Here is a 23,551-nt window from a genome sequence, read left to right as displayed (position 1 = left end):
TGTTAGTAGAAAATATATGCACCTAGGAAAAGTCAGTTGGCTTAACCAGAACTCTTATCATCAAAGGCCTAAGAAATCACAACAGAAAGCTTGGAAGATATAGCAAACAAAAACCCTCAAAAACTTTAAAGTACCCAAAGATCTCCCCTTTAACACTGAAGCCATAAGCCATTAAGATTTTGGACACTTTTTATATGACTACAAAAAAAGACATAGAAGAATACCAATTTATTAACTATTCTCTCGAGAAAGAATGGGAAAGAGTGTATGTGTGAGAGTAGGCTGGCTGACTTTCACACTTTTAACTGCTTCTGTGTTGCTTATTTTTACCTGGGCCTGTATTCTTCTGGTTAAATTTTTTTTTTTTTTTTTTTTTTTTGGTTGCCCCGATGCAATATGGAGCTCCCAGGCCAGGGATCAGACCTGAGCCATAGCCACAAGATCTTAGAGCGAACTAAGCCACAGCTGTGGCAACACAGGATCCTTAAGCCACTGTGCCAGGCCGGGGATTGAACCCACATTCCAGAACTCCCAAGAGGCTGTGGATCCCGTTGCACCACAGCAGGAGCTCCTCTTTTGGTAATATTTGAAACTTAATAAACATGTGCTAACTAAATATTATGGGTACATCCAGGGTTCATTCATTCACTGATTCACCATTTATTGAGCATCCACAATAGCCAGTCCGCTAATTGACCCATTTGCTTTTTGGACCTGATTATTTTAAACTAAGTCTAATAGGGTAATTTTTTTTTCTTTTTAGGGCCACGCCCACGGTATATTGAGGTTCCCAGGCTAGGTGTCTAATCGGAACTGTAGTTGCCCTCCTACACCACAGCCACAGCAACACAGGATCTGAGCCGCATCTGCAACCTACTCCATGGCTCACGGCAATGCTGGATCCTTAACCCATTGAGCAAGGCCAGGGATCAAACCTGTGTCCTCATGGATGCTAGTCAGATTCATTAATCACTGAGCCACAACAGGAACTCCTAACAGGGTAATTTTTAAAATACGGGATTTCGGCATGCCACATTTGTGGTAGTAATAACAAAAAAACAAAGAATATTGGGCTAAAAAAGACTAGTCTGTGGGCATCAGAATGTACTAATTGGATTTCACTTGCTCAGGGAAAACCAGTGCCCCACCCCTTGCATTATGTATTTCAGTAGCACTTCTGCCTTCAAAATGCCAAAGCCTCCTTCGCTCTCTTACTGACCTTGTCTCATAAATCACTGGGAAAATAGAGGCAATCAGACCAGAACTCCCTCACCCTCCCACCAACAAATCTACAGACCTATCTGTAAGTACATTCAGCTCTCTGCCTTAACATGGAACACAAAGTCCCCACCACTATCTCGGGCCACACCCTCCCTTATACTTTAGATCTTATCCCCCACTACCCTCAAGGAACTTATTTGCACCAGCTTCCATGGTGTGCTGCATTAGTGTCCCCTCTCTCCTGGGTCATTCATTCTACTATCCCTAGACCCCACGTCCCCCAATTTTATATTTCTAGCCTTGAACTCTCCACTGAACTCCAACTATCTATGTGACATTTTGGACATTAACTAGGTACTTAAAACATAACATGGTTAACATAGATCTTTCTCATGTGTATATGTGTGCTGTGTGTGTTTAGGGCCGCACCTGAGGCATATGGAGGTTCCCAGGCTAGAAGTCGAAGCAGAGCTACAGCCACTGGCCTACGCCATAGCCACAGCAATGCAGGATCCAGGTCGCATCTGCGACCTACACCACGTGGTAACACTGGATCCCTAACCCACTGAGCAAGGCCAGGGATCGAACCCATGTCCTGACGGATACTAGCTGGGTTTGTAACCTGCTGAGCCACAAGGGGAACTCCCACCAATATAATCTCTTGATTTTCCCCCTCCATCCTACCCTTTTACAGTCTTAGTCAGTGGCACCACCATCCAACCAGTAACACAAACCACAAATTTAGGAGTTACCCTTGATTTTGCTCTTTCTCTCACCTCTCACACCCAATCCATCAGCAAGACCTGTTGGCTCTAATTCTAGAGTGTTTTTCTTCTAATCTAAGACCTTATCATATGTACCTCTAAGAAAAGGAAAAACACTACCAAATGCTGACATGCTATCAAACATATGATTCATCTCAATCTCAGAAATGTTAAAACATGAGGGGAAAGTCTCTGAATTGAACCTATGAATATATTCTATATTCATCTGAATCTCTCCAACTTCACTATCACTACCCTACTCTAAACCTCCATCACTTCTCACCTAGATTTCTGTAAATCAAACTCTTGGGCCTCAGTTGTAAAAGACCCATTTATTTCATAGGGTTATTGTGAAAATAAAATCCTATAGGATCATGTACTTCTCCCCCAACAGAGCATTTATTACATTATACTGTTACCGCCTATTTATATGCTTCTATCTCCCATCCCAAGCAGTAAGTTAGGCAAGGATTTGGAAGTGTATCTGCTTCATATTGTTTAGTACAAAGTAAGTACTCAACAAATATTCGTTGGACTTCCTGTCATGGCTCAGTGGTTAACGAATCCGACTAGGAACCATGAGGTTGCGCGTTCGATCCCTGGCCTTGCTCAGTGGGTTAAGGATATGGCGTTGCCATGAGCTGTGGTGTAGGTCGCAGACGTGGCTAGGATCCCGAGTTGCTGTGGCTCTGGCGTGGGCCCAGCGGCTACAGTTCCGATTAGACCCTTAGCCTGGGAGCCTCCATGTGCCACGGGAGCAGCCCTAGAAAAGGCAAAAAAACAAACAAAAAAAAATTTGTTGAATAAAGGAATGAATCTCAAAAAGTGGTTCCCAGGACCCCTTTTATTATTTTCCACCCTCCCACTCATACATATCCCCATAGAATCTTGTTTTTAAAGGATTTTTCTGCCTTTAAAAACTAGTAATATTTTTCTCCACCTGAAAAATTAATTATGTATACGTGCCCATCTATGTGAAGGTTTGAGGTACAGGGTCAGCCCAAAGTAAAAACAAACAACTAACAATATCATCTGCATTAATGAATATACAAGGCCCAGATCTTAGAACATAATGGTCCTGACTTGCAGCAAGGGTGGGTAGAGAGACTGGAAGGTCATTGCCCACCCTCAAGGGCAGTCTCCAACCAGAAGTCCAGCATCTGGTCTTTGCATCTGTAGCTTCAGGAATTCAGGTTTCTCAGTTCTTCATCAAATGCTAGAGAAGTAACTCCTGTTAGCCAACTTTGCAAGGGGCTAATAAGCCAGAATATGTCTGCTTACTTCTTGAGAGAACTAATGCCAACCCTGTGCCCTGGGCACTCCCTATTTGGGGCAAGTAACTGAGGGCCATGGTGAGAGCCCAGACTTTACCTTGTGCATTTTTGGTCACACACACATTACTTTGATTCTTTAGGTGAATGCCACAACTAGTATCTTTGGGCATTTACTTTCATAAATTGGATTTTTCTAGGACTGATTGACTCCCAGAAGTCGAATTATTCAATTGAAAGTATGACCAATTTACATCTTTTACAATTTACAGCAATTTACCAATTTGCCCTTGGTACATCTGATTAATTGTTTCCAAAGGTCTGTTTACAATGTCAGGAGTATTACTATAATAGGATTAAATATTTAATATTTGCTAATTTAAGAGGTAAATGATTTTTTAATTAGCATTTATTACTTAAGATGTACATTTTCCAAATATTTGCTACATTCTTTTGCTAATCCCCCCATTTTAATGACTATCATGAAATAATGTTTACCAGATAGTTTTGTGACTGATAAAAACACACTGAAAATAGGAGTAAAGAACACTTTGTCCCTGTTCTTCCAACAGTCCCAATCTCGAGATAGATGATGTTTCTTATTTATTCTTCTAGAAAATTCTTAAGCATAAGCACATATCAGCACAAGTCAGATACACAAAGCTTTTTTTCTTATAAATATTTGGGTTGTTCTGCAGCTTGCAGTTTTGGTTTTTTTGTTTGTTTTAGGTCCGAACCTGCGGCATATGGAGGTTCCCAGGCTAGGGGTAGAATCAGAGCTATAGCTGCCAGCCTACACCACAGCTACAGCAGCAACGCCAGATCCAAGCCGAGTCTGCGACCTACACCACAGCTCACGGCAGTGCCGGATTCTTAACCCACGGAGTGAGGCCAGGGATCGAACCTGCGTCCTCATGGATGGTAGACAGATTCATTTCCGCTGAGTCATGATGGGAACTCACAGCTTGCAGTTTTTGACTTTATACATCTTAGTATTTCCATTATCAGTACATATAGCTCTTATCACATTTTTGGAAGAATCATAATTTATTCAATTATACCCTTGGGTATATTTAAATTCCTTCTGAACATCTGCTATTACAAACAATACTACAATGTACATCCTTGTGATATGTCCTTCACCCACAGAACTGAACAAAGACCAAAAAACAGCCTGCATATGACTGTATATGATCCAATGAGCATGAGTTACAGGAAGAAGAGACATGGGAGAAGGGGGAAAGGAGTCAAGAGAAAATAAGAGTGACCTACAAAAACAGCAGGTGTGACACAACCACATTTATGCACTTACGTATATGTGAGTATATGCAAACAGAAATTAAAACAGTTCTAAAAGTGAAAGAAAAAGTCCTGGTAGTGAAATTCCTGGGTCAAAGGATGTGGGCATTTAAAATTTTGATATTGCCAGGTTGCCCTCCAGAAACATTGCAACAATTCATAGTACCCCCCATGACTGTATGAAATTTACCTACAAATTTGCCAACTCTGGGTATTACCAAAAAATTTTTTTAGGACGTTCCCTCGTGGTACAGTGAGTTAAGGGTCCAGCATGCCATGAGCTGTGGTGTAGGCCGGCAGCCAATTCGACCCCTAGCCTGGGAACTCCCAAATGCAGCCCTAAAAAAAAAAAAAAAAAAAATTCTAAAATTACACATATTCAACAATGCATTCTGTTGTTGTACACTCCTGGCCATGAAAAGAGCTGGATTCATGTTGTGGATAGGAGACTGGACTCCTACGATTCCAAGATCCCTTTTCACAATTCTCATTTTATGACTAACCAAGTAGACTCTAAATGAAATAAACATAATTTTGAGAAAATCCTTTTGCCAACAGAGTAGGACTAAGCTAAGAGAAAACAGAATTTTTCAAATCTCACCAATCATCATCCTGGATCTTCGAATGGCCAGCCTCTGCTTCGGATATGTCCATGTCTGTAGTCAGGACAAGGCTAAACTTTTTAAAGAAAACTGGAACCAATTAGACATTTCTACATTGTGCATTTACCTTTGAGCAGATTCTTCACCGTAATTTAAAGCCAAAACTCTGCTCTATGAAATGAGAAGTATTTAAATTTGTTTGTTACCAATCTTTCCTCGATGGAGAAAACTAGAGACAAGGGTGGTACCCCTCTCCTACCTTGCCCCACCAAGGTTCTTTGCAGCCACCTCAAGCACTACCTGTTATAAGAGATGTGCAAGGAGGACATTCATTCATTCATTCATTAGCCCCCAGATAAACTTTCTCCCCATTGCAAGGCTTCAGCAGGCATTACTCAGTCTTTTGCCCACAACGCTCCTCACATCACACCCTGCCCTCCCCTCTTCCCACATCTTCATTCCTCCTACTTCCACCTCACGCCCCAAGGAAGTCTTCCATCTATCAGGCTTCCACCCCTCTACCCTCCTCCACTTCCCTACTCCTGCTTATAGCCAGTCTTACACAGACCAGACCACACCACCCCACACTATCCCTCACATCCTCCCATTCCCACTGGGGATCAGGTCACTCTCCCCCAACACCTCCATCGTCCTATTCTCACCTTCTGCCCCAGCCAGTCTTAACCTATCAGGGCTGGAACCCTCCACTCAACATCATACACCTTCTCCCCCCTCCCTTCCCTTCCCCCTCTCCCCCCTCCCTCCTCTTCCCCTTCCACCCCTAGTTTTGCACCAATCAAGCCTAGACCCCTCCTCCCTCCAGCCAGTCTTGCACCAATCAGGCCTCGACACCCCCACTTACCCCGCCCCAAGCCTCCGCCCCCTTGCTCCCGCCTCCTCTCCCCTCCTCTCCTCGGGAGATTTTACCTCAGATCTTACCTCGACAGGCCTAGACTCCTGCCTGGAGCTAGTCTTGCACTATCAGGCCTAGGTCCCTCACTATCTCACCTGTCACCACCTCTAGTCAGTCTTGGACGGGATCAAACCTCAACTCCATTTCCCCCTACCAACTACCCCCCCTTTCCCCCTCCTCTCCTCAGGACATCTTTCACCAACAGGCCTAGACCCCTCCCCCATCTCACCTCCCGCCACCCCCTATCAGTCTGGCGCCAATCAGGCCTCGACTCCTCCACTCCCTCCACCCCCAACCCCCTCCTCTCCCCAGAAGGTCTCACACCAACAGGCCTAGACCTCTCCTCCCCACCTCACCTCCCAGCATCCCCAGCCAGCCTTGCACCAATCAGGCCTTGACTTCTCCACCCACCTCTCTCCCCTAGCTGTTCAGGCGTCGACCCCCCACCCACCCACCCTCCATCTGCCCCTATTTCCATACCCTACTCCAACCTCTATCAGCCAGTCAGCTTTCCACCACTCAGGCCTAGACAACCGCCCCCTCAAAAGTGCACACCACTTCCTAGGCCTCTACTCCCTCAGGCCCCAACTGATATTTATACCCGGCCCCAGTCCCCATTTTTGCTTTAGTGGAGTTAATATCACTAATATAATATACACGCAGAGACACACACACACAAATTCCTTCCTCTAAAAGCTTGAAGTGGAAACAGGCAAAATATTTTGTCAAAATCTCAGTCTCAAGTTTCATATAGCAAGTCAGTGTCCAAGGCTTATGGTGGTCCTGACTAATTAAATCTGCTCAACTAGGATGAGCTTCAAGACTGCTCCTGCTTCAGTACCCTCCCTTCACCTACCTACTTCTGCCGCCTCTGGCCCTGCGGATCACCGATCGCCTCCTACTGGGAGTGTAAGGTGTGCAAGGTCCGGAGCAATTGTGAGGGATGCCAAGCATGAGCCCTTTTATAGCGCCCAGCCCAGCTAGGCGGGAGGTGGGAACTGACGTATTCCCGCCCTCTCTGTACCCACCTATCACAGTGTGATTCAAACTGCACGGCTCTGAACTCAAACTTAGCGCCTCACAGCGCTTCCGGAATGAAGTCGATTACTTCCACGGGGTGTCGCTTATTTGTCCCGAAAACGCCATTTCACGCAGAGGGCTGGGCCCCAAGCCTGTCTCTAGAGTTTGGAGAGCCCTAAATTAATGTTTGGGTGACAGGAAAAAACCTAGCCAAATCCTCAACAAAGTTTCATCCTTGTGAGGACTTGGATAAGCGAGCCCCATTCTTTGCTTGAATTATCCAAACGTCTAAATCCGTTTGCCTCCTTCCAAACACCAAACTCCGTGACACGGGGCTGTGGGGGAGGGTCAGACCCCTAGATAAGAGGCAACTACCCAAAAGTGCCTGGCAACACTGAACTATGATGTTTGCTACCAGAATCCTCCGAACTCTGGAGATAAAGAGGAGTTACTTGAAGCTGTTTGGCAGCAGCTCCAGACACACCAAGAAAAACAAATGGGGGGAAGCGAATGCTTTCTAGATTGTGCCCGTTTCTCTGGCAAAAAACCATACACCTCATAATTTAAGCATCTGGCCAACGGAATACAAATTAAACGTCCCTGCATTTTAAAACGTTAATAACACTGAGTTTACTTTGTGCTAGGCACTTTTCCAAGAGTTTTACACGGATTTAATCCTGACACTAAAAAGTTTTAGGCAATGTTAGCACTCTCACTTTACAGGGATCACACAGCTAGAAAGTGACAGAATACTGAAATTCAAATTCCAGCAGCACTAGTTAGCCTTAAGCACCAAATTGCCCACATATATGAAGGTACTTTCTGAGTTGATAGGGAATTGGATAAAAAGGGCTTATCATACCCTTTATCCCTTACAACAAACTTGCCAGTTTACCTTGACAAGCCTCTTTCGTAAGAATGGAGGTCACATAACTGTGTGCCTCAGAGGTTTGAGCAAAGAAACTGAACATTAGCTATAGTTAATATTAAGAGGCATGTGCTTCAAGTAAAGGGTGGGTTTAGCATTGGAATCGAATAAGCAACTTCTTTAGACTGAGGGCAAGAAAAGCTGAAGGAGACTGGAAATAAACAATGCAGATTCCTAACAAATAGAAGAGGGTGAGGGAAAGAACTTATTTATGCCTAGTATACTGGACACCTTTCTTGCTCCATCTTCCAAAAAAAAACCCCACTAATCCACATTAGGGCTTCGAGGGTCACAATCCACAGAACTTGGGGGGTAAATTACCTGAAATTTTATGGAAAAATATTCATTTATATCTCTGAGAAAACAGGCAGCTCAACAGCCTGCTATGGTCCCTGATGTTCTGGTCCTCCCTCATACCTGTGGCTGAGTTCAATTCTCATACAGAGTGGGACGAAATGGTCCACATAAAGAATGAGTCGACATGGGTAGATGAAGAAGCCAGAAAGAGCACAAGCAAAGCAGGAACAAGCACCAGTGGCTGTGCTGGGAGTCTCAGGCACTGTCAAGTCTTAATGGATCATACACCAACCTGACCACACTTGGCTGAGAAAAGAAAATAATTCTTAGTATCACAGCTGCACTAGGGAAATCTGGTCCTTTTTGTTGTTTGGAGCTGTTCAAATGTAGGTTTCATCATTGGAAGACTTTATTATTCTGTCCAACGTTCAATTTAACAGAACAAAAAATACATCAGCCATATTAAGGGCAAATCATTCATTTATTGTTTAAAGATCGCAAGACAACATCTGAATTTCTGTAGCACAATTTAAATGTTTTACTTTTTTGATAAAGCAGAGTATAATAGAAAAAACAGTTAGTTTCCAGTAATATCTATATCTCTATTCAGAATTAAGTCTTCCACAGACATGTTACCTGGAAACAAAAGCCTGTTACAATAAGCAAAGCTTCAACCAGAGCGGCTACTTTTCGTGCCAGGAAAAGGTTCATCCCTATAGGAGGAATGATGTGCTATGTAAAATGGCTGTTAAGATCACAGCCTTGAGGGCATTGGAAGTATATTATCCTATTCCACATTAAGTAGTTTTGTGAATTTCAAACGTTGGTTTATCTGCAACCAAGCCGGCAACCTTTAACTGATATTTTAATCAGGTAAAAAATAAATTAAAAAAATCCCTAAACTGATGTTTCTTGATTTACATTGTTAAAAGGTACACAGTTCATTAACATGTAATTCTGGCTAAGAATTACATTTAAGACTCCTTGCTCAGATTTTGGTTAATAGTAAGAATCCTTCAGAAATTCAAGTTCTTATTAATCAATAATTTGTCAGCTAGGATACATTCAGGCATCAGCTGCAACTACAGAATAGGTGCACTGCCTCAGCGCTTTGGAAAGACATAATCTAGAATACTACTAGCAGACAAAAAATTATCTGTTACTGGATAGCATTATGTGCAGTACAGCAAGACAAAACATATATTCTTATGTTGGCTTGTTTAAGCCTCAAGCCCTCGATCCTTTGTTGAAATTCAGTAATTTTATTCCTATGGTTTTTCATACCAAGAACTCATGCTCCAGGAGGGCTAAAGTCTAATTTGTACTCCAAACCAAGTAGCAGTGCAGTTCGATACTACTGAGGCTGAATCCGTACAGACTTCAAGACCAAGTCCAGAAGACAGTTATTATATATAATACCCTAGAAGATCTGAAAAATAATTAGTCATATACATAGCTGGTCCTTCAGAGCTTTTAACCTATGACATGTTTTTTGAAGAAAGTTATTTAATGTATTGGAGATAACTGTGACTTACTGATCAAATATTGAATACTTATACTTACCTGGGATTTCATTTCTGCTGAAAGAAATAGGAAGAACAGGACTCACTTAAAAAAAAACAAACTTTAGAAATGAAGGTAAAAATCTTATCACACACTATCATTTTTGGAAGCAGCATAGAGGGGCAGTCAAAGGTAAAACACTGGTGAAATAGGTCAAAAACTAGGCCAGAAAACCTATATTATTAACATCAACAACAGTACCACAACTGTGCCCTTCATAATTAATAATCACTCCTCTAAGAATTTTCATTTGGCACCAGATGATGTGTTTAAAAGAAACACTCTGGGAGATTTTCAATCAAACTTGGTTTTTTAGCCAAGTTACAGGAGAAATTTTAAAGTGGGGGGAGGGGGGAAAGAAGGAAATGGACCAGAAAAAAGATAATCACCTAACCAACAAAGCACTGATACCTCCAAATATTATGTCAGACACTAAAACGACTGATATAGGCTCAAGTGGTTTATAAAACCTATAAAAAGACTACACCAGCAAAGTCCCCAATGATCTGTAGAGTTCAGAAACTAAAACAAGAAACATTTTAGCTTAAAACCTTATCTCAAGAGAATCATATACACTTCACATGAATAAAAATACCTGAAACCAAACATTTTTAAAAGCTCTAATACCCAAAATATAAAGAAAAAAATTAATTCAGAAGACTCGATCAATCCATGGAATCACAAAACGGCTGGACAATCTCTATCTCCCCTCCACACTAACCATCCCATGGAAGACCCAGGGAGATCAGACCTTCCAGACCTATGCACCACCTGGTTGCTGCAAAATTCTATGGAGACTCCTTGTGGAACAGCAGTTTCCCATCTCTTGTGTCTCTCCCTATCATGCAGGAAGCAAGTCTGGCTGTGCTATTCTATTATCATTATTTGTCACCCATCTGCAACATGATACTGTACAGATAAGTAAAAAGTACATTATCTAGGTTCCCTTTCCCCCAGAAGGTTGAGGCTCAGGTATAGGGGTAATTTTCCTGTGCACAGTCTTTATTTAGGCCGACTCAGTGACTTCAACAGGCTTAATCATGTGATCAGGTTTGTTGCCAGCTGCATAATGCTCCCACATCTGTAGATAGAGCCGCTCTAGTTCCATTGTATATTGTTTGGTGTTGAACAGAGGGCTAGATATTCTCTGCTTCCAGACTTTGCCACGAATTTTCTTCAGGCTGGGTAAGAAAAAGAGAGCCAAGTTTACAAATCAGAGTAGAAACTCAGAACTAGCCCCCAAAAAGACCTATACAGCTTTGTGGTAAAGTATATGACCAAATGTACACCATTTTCTCTTCTGATTGTCCCCCCCACCTTACCTCAATGCTGAAAAAGGGAAAGGTCACAGCTAACATAATGTTAAACACTTATAATCAAGTTCACTTCCACATCCTCGGATAAAACTTAGTTCTTTCCAAAAGAAGTATATCTAAGAGATGCCACACTTTCTCTATTTCATCTTATTTCTACCTTTAAAAAAATAAAACTTGGCAATGACACATGTCTATTCTTATGTACTACTCGTTAGAATGTAAACTGTTCACCCTTTTAATAAGCAATTCAACAATGTGTCTATGAAGAGCCATAAATGTCCATAACCCAACGACCTATCAATGACACTTTAAAATCTATTCAAAACAAACCATCAGAGATGCAGACACACCTGGTCATGCAAAGATGTTCATGGAGGCATCACTTAGAATAGCTAAGGCACAAACATAAGACAAAGTATTCATTTTATGAATATTTTAATGAAATAGGAAAAACACTCAAGGGGAAAAAAAATGTAATATGTCTACCGCCATAATTATCCACTTATACATGAACTGAGTTGTCTATTTTTAGTTATTTTTAAAAAGTGTTCCTAATGTCACCAAGACTATGTATGATTCTGTTCGCAAACAGGAAAAGCAGCAATCAATTCTTCTGGGAACAAGGGGAAAAAATTCTCTCTCCATTCCCACTCTGAATATATATCTCATTTGTCACAAGGCTCTTCTTACATGGAGAAAATTACTACTTTAGAACCACAAGCTGAAATATTCCTGTACAAACAATTAAGCTGTTGGCCTCAATGCAAACATGACCATATTAATGTTATCTACCAAATAAAAATACTGGAGTTCCCGTCGTGGCGCAGTGGTTAAACGAATCCGACTAGGAACCATGAGGTTGCGGGTTCGGTCCCTGCCCTTGCTCAGTGGGTTAACGATCTGGCGTTGCCGTGAGCTGTGGTGTAGGTTGCAGACGCGGCTCGGATCCCACGTTGCTGTGGCTCTGGCGTAGGCCATTGGCTACAGTTCCGATTAGACCCCTAGCCTGGGAACCTCCATATGCCGCGGGAGCGGTCCAAGAAATAGCAAAAAAGACAAAAAAAAAAAAAAAATACTTTTACATTCTTTTTTAAGTTCTGTATATGTCAGTAAAAGAATGGTTAAATTATGGTGCATCCATAAAATGAAATACTACTTAGCAAGAAAAAGGAATGAACTACTAACACGAGCCAACAACATGAATGAATCTCCAAAAAAAAAAAAAAAAAAAAACAAACATCATCCTGAGTGAAAGAAGCCTTCAGAGTATATACTATATGATTCCCTTTGTGTAAGGTTCTAAAAAGGCAAAACTAAATAGTTGCCAAAAAAAAATTCACAACAGTGGTTGTCTCTGAGGGTTGGTGAAGAAGGGGAGTGAAGGAGCTTTCTATAGTGATTGTAATGTTCTTTATCTTGTCTAGGTTATACAGATATTTCTCAAATCTCAATTAATATTACACTGTACATAAATTCTGCCTCAAAAGAAAAAAATATTAAACTCTAGCAAATAATGTCCATTCTGAAGAATCTAGGGAAAAGAATACTGATGTCTTCAAACGAAATGAATTACTAAGTGGATACAGAAATAATTAATGGAATAAATGTGATAAAGTATACTAAAATATTAGTGATGGAATCTAGGCAGTAGGTATATAAGTATTTATTGCAAAACTGAAAAGTTTTCCTAACAAAAAAATGTTGGGGGAAAGTATTGTATAAAATCAACAAAGTTCCAAAAAAGGAAAAAACCCCACTAAATTATTTTTTAGTTATCTCCAGGATAGACATGTATCTTAATTTTTCTAATGCCTGGGATCAAATTTTTCACTCATTTTTCTTAGCTGTATATGATGTTCAATGGAGAAAATTTTGAAAATAAATGCTTAACATACATCTGTTGAATGCTTACTATGTACCAAGAACTGTTACAAGTACTTCACATGGAACACCATTTTTTAATCCTCACAACATCTCTGCAAGGCAAGTACTATCATTTATCTCCATTTTGCAGATGGAAAAACCAAGGCACATAGAAACTAACTTGTCCAAAGTCACAAAGCTTGTTAAGTGGGAATGCCTGGATTCAAACCCAAGCAGTCTTTTTTTTTTTTTTTTTTTTGTCTTTTTGTCTTTTCTAGGGCCACACCCACGGCATATGGAGGTTCCCAGGCTAGGGGTCGAATTGGAGCTGTAGCTGCCAAGCCTACGCCAGAGCCACAGCAACGCGGGATCCGAGCTGCGTCTGCAGCCTACACCACAGCTCACAGCAACGCCGGATCCTTAACCCACTGAGCGAGGCCAGGGATTGAACCCGCAACCTCATGATTCTTAGTTGGATTCTTTAACCATTGAGCCATGATGGAAACTCCGAAACCCAAGCAGTCTTACTCAAAGAGGGTGTTTCTTCCAACTTCTACATAATATGCTACTTCTCAGATAAAAAGAAAAACAAGAGTTCCCATTGTGGCTCAGCGGTAACAAACCCAGACTAGTATCCATGAAGACTCGGGTTTGATCCCTGGCCTCACTCATTGGGTTAAGGATCCAGCGTGAGCTGTGGTGTAGGTCGCAAACATGGCTTGGATCCCACATTGCTGTGGCTGTGGTGTAGGCCAACAGCTGTAGCTCCAATTTGACTCCTAGCCTGGGAACTCCCACATGCCACAGGTACAGCCCTAAAAAGACAAAAAAAAAAAAAAAACCCACAAGGAAAAAGAAAATCACCCATAATATTCAAAGTATAAACCTCACTTAATAGATAAATACTACTTTTACTGTATGGATAAAGTATCATTTATCTAAGCATTTCTCTAATCCCCACCCATTTAGGGGCATTTACGTTATGCCCAAATATTATTGCTAGGGTCAAGGGTCTGGCTTTTTTTTTTTTTTAAGGCTCTTAAAACTTCAAGGAAAAGATTCTACCAATTTACTCACTAATGTATGGAAAAGCCAGAACCTCAATGCTCCCTCATCATTGGTATCATACTAAAAATCTTTTATTTTACAGCCAAATAATGGTTATACTTCAGTGTTATTTTAATTTCTACTACAGAGGTTAAAACTTTTCCTTGTTAATTATTTGTATTTCTACTTCAGTCAGTTGTCATTTCCTTGTTTACTTTCCTACTAAAGGGATTTAAAATGTAAATATTCTTCAGTCTTTACATAGCCAGGCTACTAACATTTGACATAAGAAAAAAAGATTTTTTTCCCTCGTTTTTTCTATTTTTTTATTGAAGTATAGTTGATTTACATGCCTTTTAATCTTCTTGACTTACTTTTATTCAGCCATTTACTCTTTATATAGTAAAACCCATTGATCACTTCATCATAAAAGTTTAGGAGTTCCCGCTGTGGCGCAGTGGTTAACGAATCCGACTAGGAACCATGAGGTTGCGGTTTTGATCTCTGGCCTCACTCAGTGGGTTAAGGATCTGGCATTGCCGTGAGCTGTGGTGTAGGTCGCAGATGCGACTTGGATCTGGCATTGCTGTGGCTGTGGCATAGGCCGGCAGCTGTAGCTCTGATTAGACCCCGAGCCTGGGAACCTCCATATGCCGTGGGTGCGGCCCTAAAAAGCAAAAAAAAAAAAAAAAAAAAAAAAAAGTTTCAAAAGCTCTTCTCCCATCCAGAGAGCATAAAACTAATTCACTTATTTTGCGTTACTCTTATTTTATGATTTCATTTTATATAATTCTCCCTCAATTTACCTTATTTCTTTCACTTCGACACATAATTTGTTCATGGAAAAGTTTACTTACTATTCTAGATCAGTTCCCAGTTTCACAGCTATGTCTTCATATTCTTGTCTATTTTTAGCAATAAGCTCAAGACAACCTAAACAAGTAAGCTGGGAAGCCGCAACTCGAGAAGCAAGAGTCTCTCCTGCAATAAGAAAGATAGTAATTCCACATCTGAGAATGCAAATAGCACAGTTTAACATTATTTATGTTAAATATCCACACAATGTAGATGAGGAGTGCTCAAACTTAAACAAGTCTTGTTTTCTATCATCTTACCCTACATGTTGCTTCTAGCATACATGATTTCACCTGGAAGTGCCAACCCCAAAGGAGATTTTAAAAAGAACAAGCAGGAGTTCCCGTCGTGGCGCAGTGGTTAACGAATCCGACTAGGAACCATGAGGTTGCGGGTTCGGTCCCTGCCCTTGCTCAGTGGGTTAACGATCCGGCGTTGCCGTGAGCTGTGGTGCAGGTTGCAGACGCGGCTCGGATCCTGCGTTGCTGTGGCTCTGGCGTAGGCCGGTGGCTACAGCTCCAATTGGACCCCTAGCCTGGGAACCTCCATATGCCTCGGGAGCGGCCCAAGAGATAGCAACAACAACAACAACAACAAAAAAAAGAACAAGCAAGATTCCAATGATTTATCAGCAACTCACCTGGCATAGTCACCATAGGTGTCCCTGCCCAGAGGACATCCATCCCTGTGGTGTGCCCATTACAGAGTGGAGTGTCCAGGCAGACATCAGCTAGCTGGCCTCTCCGGACATGTTCCTCTTTAGGAGCAACGGGTGAAAAAATGATGCGGTTCTGGGGAAGGCCCATATTTTGTGCGTACTGTTGAATATTAGGTTCTCCTACTGCTGGAAAACGCAATAGCCATAGTACACTATTGGGAACACGCTTCAGAATCTAAAACAGGGAAAACAAGAACGGGTATGAATATTATTTCTGCCCTTCTCAAGAAAGGTTCTCTTTAATTTCTAATAATTCTACCATACTCTATTCTTTTCATCCAGATAGCAGCCTACTGTGAACTTAAGTCTTTCCTTCACACAGATAAATTAGATCAACTGAATTATAGGTTCCTGTTCTGCTTAGCTGTCCCCAAAGATAGTTCAAAGAAAGAAGAGACGGATGCAAGCAGACACAAAACAACTTGCTAATTGGCAAAATCTGAAGCAGCTATGGCCTATGGGAATTGATACTAGCAGTGGTTTTGGTCCATGAGATAGGAATTTTCCATTTCAAATTGTAAATCCCCCACCATGGCACAACAAATAAAAGTTAGCTCACATCTGCCAAACTTTATTTGCTTAATCTAGGTCAGGGGTCAACAGACTTTTTCTGTAAAGGACCAGAGAGCAAATTATTTTTGGCTCTGGTGCCAACATGGACCCTTTCATAACTATTCAATTCTGCCCTTGTCACTGGAAAGCAGCCATAGGCAATATTTAAATAAGTAGGCGAGGCTGTGTGTCAATCAAATTTTATTTACAAAAACAGGCAGTGGACTAGATTTGGCCCAGAGACCATAGTTTGCCAACCCCTAATTTAGATCTACATCTACTCAATGTATCATAAAAGTTCACCATCCCTTCTCTCAAAGCCACGGGAACAATGGACTTCAGAACATGGACTTCAGAATTTAGAATATTTTGGGAGTTCCCGTCGTGGCCCAGCAGAAACGTATCCAACTGAGAACCATGAGGTTGCAGGTTCAATACCTGGCCTCGCTCAATGGGTTAAGGATCCAGTGTTGCCACAGAAGCGGCTCAGATCTGGTGTTGCTGTGGCTGTGGTGTAGGCTGGCAGCTGTAGCGCCAATTAGACCCCTAGCCTGGGAACCTCCATATGCCACAGGTGTGGCCCTTAAAAAAGCCAAAAAAAAAAAAAAAAAAAAAAAAAGAGAGAGAGAGAGAAATTTAGAATATTTTAGATTTTAAAAACAAACTAGTACAGTGAATATAAATTACGTAACACTCTCAGCAAGAGCTCCCTGTAAACAAACATATTATTTTTGCATCAAGATGTAGGAATATTCATACTAAATGGAATAAATAAAGAACCATAAATAGCCTAACTTCAGTTCAGGTAGTTCTGCTGCCAAATAAATTTATCACGAACTTATGAACATGCTTTTTTATGGTTTTTTGGTTTTTTTTAATGAGGAGGTGAAGATTAAGAGACAATAAATCTGTACTCATCTGCTTCTTCTTCTCAACTCTCCTCTCTCCTTTAAAAATACAAAACAGATAAAAAACTAGATAGTAATCAGGAAAAAAAACCAAGAATTATCTCCATTTTAAAAAGCTCTATGGAATAAGAGCCAGATACAGATAGCAAAGTTTAGAACCTTCAGATGTCCTGCTTATACAAACTGGTCTGATGAACTAACTGAAAGGTAATGGCATAAACCAGTTCCTTCCTGGTTATAACTCTACAATATTGGAAGAATGATGTTAAACATGGGTCGGATGTACCTAACAGCTCTGCTATCAGATTAGACCATGGGTTGGCAAACTACAGCCTGTGAGCCAAATCTGGCACATTGCCTGTCTTCATAGATAAAAATTTCTTGGAAGATACCTACACTCATTCATTCACATAATGAATATGGTGTTTTCCTGCTACAATGGCAGAAGTGAACAGATGTGACAGAGTATAGACGGCAAAACCAAAAGTATTTATGCCATCTGGCCTTTTAAGAAAAAGCCTGCTGATCCCTGCTTTTCGACACATAAATTCTAAAAGTTCATAATGTGACATTTAGACACTAGGAAAAATCAAAAATCACTGAAAATCTACAACCCTTGAAGATTAGACATGAGCACAACAGCTCCTGAATGGAGATGGGGGGCGGGGTGGGCAGGGCAGTCTCAGCAAGATGGCCTATATACAGAATCTCTTAGAGTCTCTAGACAACAATGAATCCACATATACTCACATTTGCCCACATCTGCAAAGTAGAAGGGTCAATTTTATATAACTGATTAAAGTTACAGTACACAATAGCATCTTCTGGTAACCCATACTGAGAACGTGTGGTGACAATAATAGTACGGGGAACCTCCTCTCCAGTGGCAGCCTTATTGTTGATCTAGAACAAGAAAAAGAAAATGATGATTATATTTAAAGTCAACATAGTCCAATAGTTTTCAATCAATAAAGAATCCTTATGATGCAAAGTGGTATAACCATTTTTTTAAATTGAACTATAGGAGTTCCCATCATGGCTCGGCAGTTAACGAACCCAACTGGCATCCATGAGGATGAGGGTCCTTGGCCTTTCTCAGTAGGTTAAGGATCTGGCATTGCCATGAGCTGTGATATAGGTTGCAGACGCAGCTCAGATCCCGCACTGCTGTGGCTCTGGTGTAGGCCTGCAGGCTACAGCTCCGATTGGACCCCTAGCCTGGGAACCTCCATATGCTGCAGGTGCAGCCATAAAAAGACAAAAAACAAACAAAAAAATTGAAATACAGTTGATTTACAGTGTGTTCGTTTCTTCTATAAAGCAAAGTGAGTCAGCTATACATATATATTCTTTTTATATTCTTTTCCATTATGTTTTACTATAAAATATTGAATTATCATTCCCTATGCTATACAGTAGGAGTGGTATAACCATTAAAAGTCATGTCTCTGAACTATAATGAGAATATATTCATGATACCTTAAAGGAAAAAAGCTACAGCGTTATCTTAATTTGGAGAAGACTGTACTATGCAAAGTCTTACCCTAGCCAGAGTTCTCTTCAAATCTCAATTAATCCAACAGCAAGCTTTTGCTCACTTTTTTCTCTGTGAATGAAATGTCTTTTTCTAAATCACACCCACTTTTCAAGGCTAAATTTAAATTACCCTTCCGAACAATCTCTACGAAGACTGCCTCTCCTCACACTGATCATCACTATTTCTATGTACACAATTACAGTTTTATCTCACAATTCCCATACATCTGGTTACTGCCTTACACTATTATGTAACTATTCCAAGTGTGATGGACATTTCATACATATAGGTATTGTGTTCTACACTCAAAATGCTTTGTCCCTGTACACATACAATTTAAGAATTGTATCTTTTCCCCTTAAGTCAAGCATGCCTACCCTATTGTTTCAAAGGCCAGTTAATCGAAGGAGTAAAAAAACATATAACTGTCTTTTTTAGCCCAATACACATTATGGGTGACTAATTCCTTTACCTGAATTCACATCAAGCATCCTTTATATAAACTGTTATGCCACTAAAAGTGTTCATTCTAAGAGGTCAGGGATTCTGCCCTTATTTTCTCTTGACAGAGCTTACATATTCACTTATTCAAGTATACAATATATATTTACTGAGCACATACCACATTACTGTGGCTAAAACACAGGCCCTAAAGTCATTCAATTCAGTAATTCAATTCAAACTCAGAGAATTAAAACATGTTGAGCTGGATGTAAAGATATAACCCAAATATCACAGAAGCAGAGAAAATAGGTATCAATGGGGCAGGGAAGGAGAGCTGAGGAATACGGAGAAAAACGGACTCCTAGAGGAGCTGTCTAAACTCAGTGTCTTAAAGATGAGTAAGTTTTAACTGAGGAAAGGATGAGTTACAGAAGCAAGAAACTGTATGATGCCTACAGACAATTCACCATTGATAAGAGTAAAACCATAGGCAGGGAATAACAAGATATTAACACAGAAAACTCTCATTAAGTAACCTGCTGGCTGAATTCAAGAGACATTTTAAAAATCAAACAAACTGGAGTTCCCGTCGTGGCTCAGCGGTTACTGAACCCAACTAGCATCCATGAGGATGCAGGTTCAATCCCTGGCCTTGCTCAGTGGGTTAAAGATCCAGCGTTGCCGAGAGCTGTGGTGTAAGTCGCAGATGCAGCTCGGATCCTGCATTGCTGTGGCGTAGGCCAGCTGCTTCAGCTCCAATTCGACCCCTAGCCTGGGAACCTCCATGTGCCACGGGTACAGCCCTAAAAAGACAAAAAGACAAAAAATAAATAAATAAAAATAAAACAAACCTAGAAGATGTCAATTTCTACTGAATTCATTTCCTAATCTATAAAACAGGAGTAGTGATGCTCACCTCTTAGCATTATGAAATTTAGAAGTAAATGCATATTTGGTGGTACACAACATGCTCTATTATTCTCTTCTCACCTGGGTAGTTGCCAGTCCATTGCTAATACTGAATCCATTAATTGTTATTTGAATTTGTCCTCTGTTAATCATTTCAATAACTGCTTCTGCAATAGTATTCATAGGAATGACAGGCATATTAAGAGCTGTATTACTGCTGTCCGCATTGTCTCCTCCATCAGGACATTTCATCTTAAAATAATTACACAAAATACATCATTAGGGAAAAGATCCCAAATGTAGGTAACTTTATTTCAATGACAATATTGACCAGGTTCTGACCTTTACAATTTTCACATCTGGGAGACTATCAAGAAATGCTTTGAGGTCGATGCCATTCAGCACAATCCGATTGTCATAAATGTGCCCATTGGACTTAAAATCGATGACTGCTTTTTTCTAATTGAAAAAAAGTTTCAGACATGTCTTTTAGGATGGATAGGAACAGTAGCAAGGAAATAAGTGACTACAGTTCTTTGCAATTCCCCCACAGCACTGTTTTTCTACCTACCTTCAGGTGAGGGAACATATTGGCATGATCACCAATAAAGAAAGTATGGGGCATATAAGCCAGTTTCTCAGAATACTGCTCAGCAACTTCAGCAGGTGAAGTTTCCTGATCAGTGATGATATAATCCATGAAAAGCGCGCCACTAGTCCCAGGGTACCCCAGCCACATTGCCTAGAAGAAAAAAGAAATCAGACCTTCATCAAAAGAGTCTAAAATTAGGGAGTTCCCGTCGTGGCGCAGTGGTTAACAAATCCGACTAGGAACCATGAGGTTGCGGGTTCAGTCCCTGCCCTTGCTCAGTGGGTTAATGATCGGGCATTGCCGTGAGCTGTGGTGTAAGTTGCAGACTCGGCTCGGATCCCGCGTTGCTGTGGCTCTGGCGTAGGCCATTGGCTACAGTTCCGATTCGACCCCTAGCCTGGGAACCTCCATGTGCCGCGGGAACGGCCCAAAGAAATATCAAAAAGACAAAAAAAAAAAAAAGAAAGAGTCTAAAATTAAATAAGTAAACAAACAAAACAAAGAGGGTGGACTTCTTTAGCCAAGAGCAATCAAGAAATATTTTAGATTAACCTTCTAGCACTAAAACATTTTTCCGATTTAAAAGAAAGAACAACTGTTTTTTACCCAACTACAAACTGCATGTTTCCATATACATGTACCTATGGGCACTGTGTTCTACACTCAAAATTATTTGTACCTGTGCATTTTCAAGAACTATACTTTTTTTAGTAAGTCAAGCATATCTGCTCTATTGTTTCAAATGCCAGGTAACCAGGGGTGTAGGGGGCAGCACATCACTGTCTTCTTAGCCCAATAAACAATGGGAGTGATTATTATTATTTCCTTTACCTGAATAGGAGCTGGCCTGAGAGCAAAGAGTTCATTGCGAGCACCCTTGGTATAACCATTCATATTTACAAGGATGTGTATACCATCTTGATGGATGCGATCGGCTGCTTTTCCGTTACATGGAATCTATGGAATAAAAAAATAAGAACTCACTATGTATAAATCTCAGACTAATTCAACTGATCTTAATGACATTAAACAAAATTCAAATTCCCAGATGCAAAAGTGGAAAGAACACAAATTACATTAATGCAAGGTAAAATATGATTAAGTGCCATTAAAATGGGCACAAAGCATTACAAAAACAATACAGCGGAAGGAGAGTTTACTTCTAGAATGAATGTATGAACAACTAACTAGCCTTCGTAGGGGGGTTGGTATCTGAAATGGCTCTTCAAAGATAGGAATTTGAGGGAGCTGGAGAGAATACAACCTTAGCAGAGAACTGCATGAATGAAGAACGAAAGTAAAGCACATGGTAGCTTTAAAAAATGGTAGCGTTGCTGTGACTGTGGCGTAGGCCGGCAGCTGTAGCTCCAATTCGACCCCTAGCCTGGAAACCTCCATATGCCGCGGGTGCGGCCCTGAAAAGACAAAAGATAAAAAAAAGTAATAATGGTGAGTAGAGTTCCCATCGTGGCTCAGTGGAAACGAATCTGACTGGTAACCTTGAGGACACAGGTACAATCCCTGGCCTTCCTCAGTGGATTAATGATCCGGCATTGCCATGAGCTGTAGTGTAGGTTATAAACACAGCTTGGATCCAGCATTGCTGTGGCTGTGGTGTGGACTGGCAGCTACAGCTCTGATTCGACCCCTAGCCTGGGACTCCATAGGCCATGGGTGCAGCCCTAAAAATAAAAATAAAAATAAATAAAAAACAAATTAAAAAATGGTGAGTGGATCACTTCTATTTGGTACAGGGTAAACCTGAGGGCGAATGGTGGGTGAAAAACATTGGTAAACAAGTTTGTAGTCAAACCTTGAAAGGTTGTGAAGGCCATGCTGAAGAGTTTAGACTTCATATATGCACACCAATGTTCACTGCAGCATTATTTACAATTGCCAAGATATGGAAGTGACCTAAGTGTCCATTGATGAATAAATGGATAAAGATGTGAGATACACACACACAAAATGGAATATTCCTCAGCTGTTTAAAAAAAAAAAAAGAAATCTTGCCATTTGCAACATGAATGGATCTACAGGGTATTATGCTAAGTGAAATAAATCAGAGAAAGACAAGTACCATATGATCTCACTTACAGATAGATCTAAAAAACAACAAATAAACAAAACAAAACAAAAACAGACTAGATACAGAGAACAAATGGGTGGTTGCCAGAGGGGAGAAGGAGTGAGGGGACAAAATAGGTAAACAGGATTAAGAAGTACAAACCTCCAGTTATAAAAATAAGCAAGCCGCAGGGATATAACATAAGGAATATGGTCAACGATACTGTAGTAACTTTGTATGGGATGACAGATGGTTACTAGACTTATCATGGTGACTTCATAATGTGTATAAATGTAAATTAACTATGTTGTATACCTGAAACTAACATAATATTGTATATCAACTATATTTCAATATATATATATATTAAAAATTAATCATTTTTGAGTTTCCACTGTGGCTCAGTGGTAACAAACCCGACTAGTAGCCATGAGAATGCGGGTTTGATCCCTGGCCTCACTCAGTGAGTAGAGGATTCAGCACTGCCATGAGCTGTGTGTAGGTTGCAGATGCAGCTCGGATCCTGTGCTGCTGTGGTATAGGTCACCAGCTGCAGCTCCGATTCAACCCGTAGCCTGGGAATTTCCATATGCCATATGTGCGGCCCTAAAAAGGGAAAAAAAATTAATTTTTCTTTTTTTAAGAATTTAGCCTTCAGTCAATAAGCAGTGAGTCCCTGAAGGCCTCGAAGGCAGAGGGCAGTATGCCTCGTGGTCACAAAGAGTCCAACCCTACAACAAAAACAGTCAGGCATACTTCTAAAGCAACAGCTGTAACACAAAAGATGTTGGTACAAATTATTTATGAAATGACAAGAGTCTCACAACCCTTCTGCTAGGACTTCAACAATTCATATATGAATTA

The 23,551-nt window shown here is 40.7% G+C and overlaps 1 protein-coding gene across 6 annotated transcripts in view; it reads right to left on the bottom strand.

Moving 5' to 3' along the window:
* The window catches only part of OGT (O-linked N-acetylglucosamine (GlcNAc) transferase), a 37,377-nt gene continuing 22,655 nt past the window's right edge, over positions 8,830-23,551 (bottom strand). For 4 of the 6 annotated variants that reach the window (XM_005673713.3, XM_005673712.3, XM_013986235.2 and 1 more), the window contains exons 16-23: positions 21,451-21,576; positions 20,599-20,769; positions 20,370-20,486; positions 20,109-20,279; positions 17,888-18,040; positions 15,600-15,852; positions 14,962-15,085; positions 9,925-11,059 (exon numbers count right to left, since the gene is read on the bottom strand). In XM_005673713.3, coding sequence (XP_005673770.1) covers positions 10,885-11,059; positions 14,962-15,085; positions 15,600-15,852; positions 17,888-18,040; positions 20,109-20,279; positions 20,370-20,486; positions 20,599-20,769; positions 21,451-21,576 — 1,290 coding nt within the window. In that variant the 3' untranslated portion in view covers positions 9,925-10,884. 6 annotated transcript variants of the gene reach the window in all.

Source organism: Sus scrofa, chromosome X, assembly GCF_000003025.6.
Source record: "Sus scrofa isolate TJ Tabasco breed Duroc chromosome X, Sscrofa11.1, whole genome shotgun sequence".
In the NCBI taxonomy this organism is placed as follows: Eukaryota; Metazoa; Chordata; class Mammalia; order Artiodactyla; family Suidae; genus Sus; species Sus scrofa.
The sequence above is the reverse complement of the archived record's forward strand: the minus strand, read 5'-3'. Positions and strand labels throughout refer to the sequence as shown.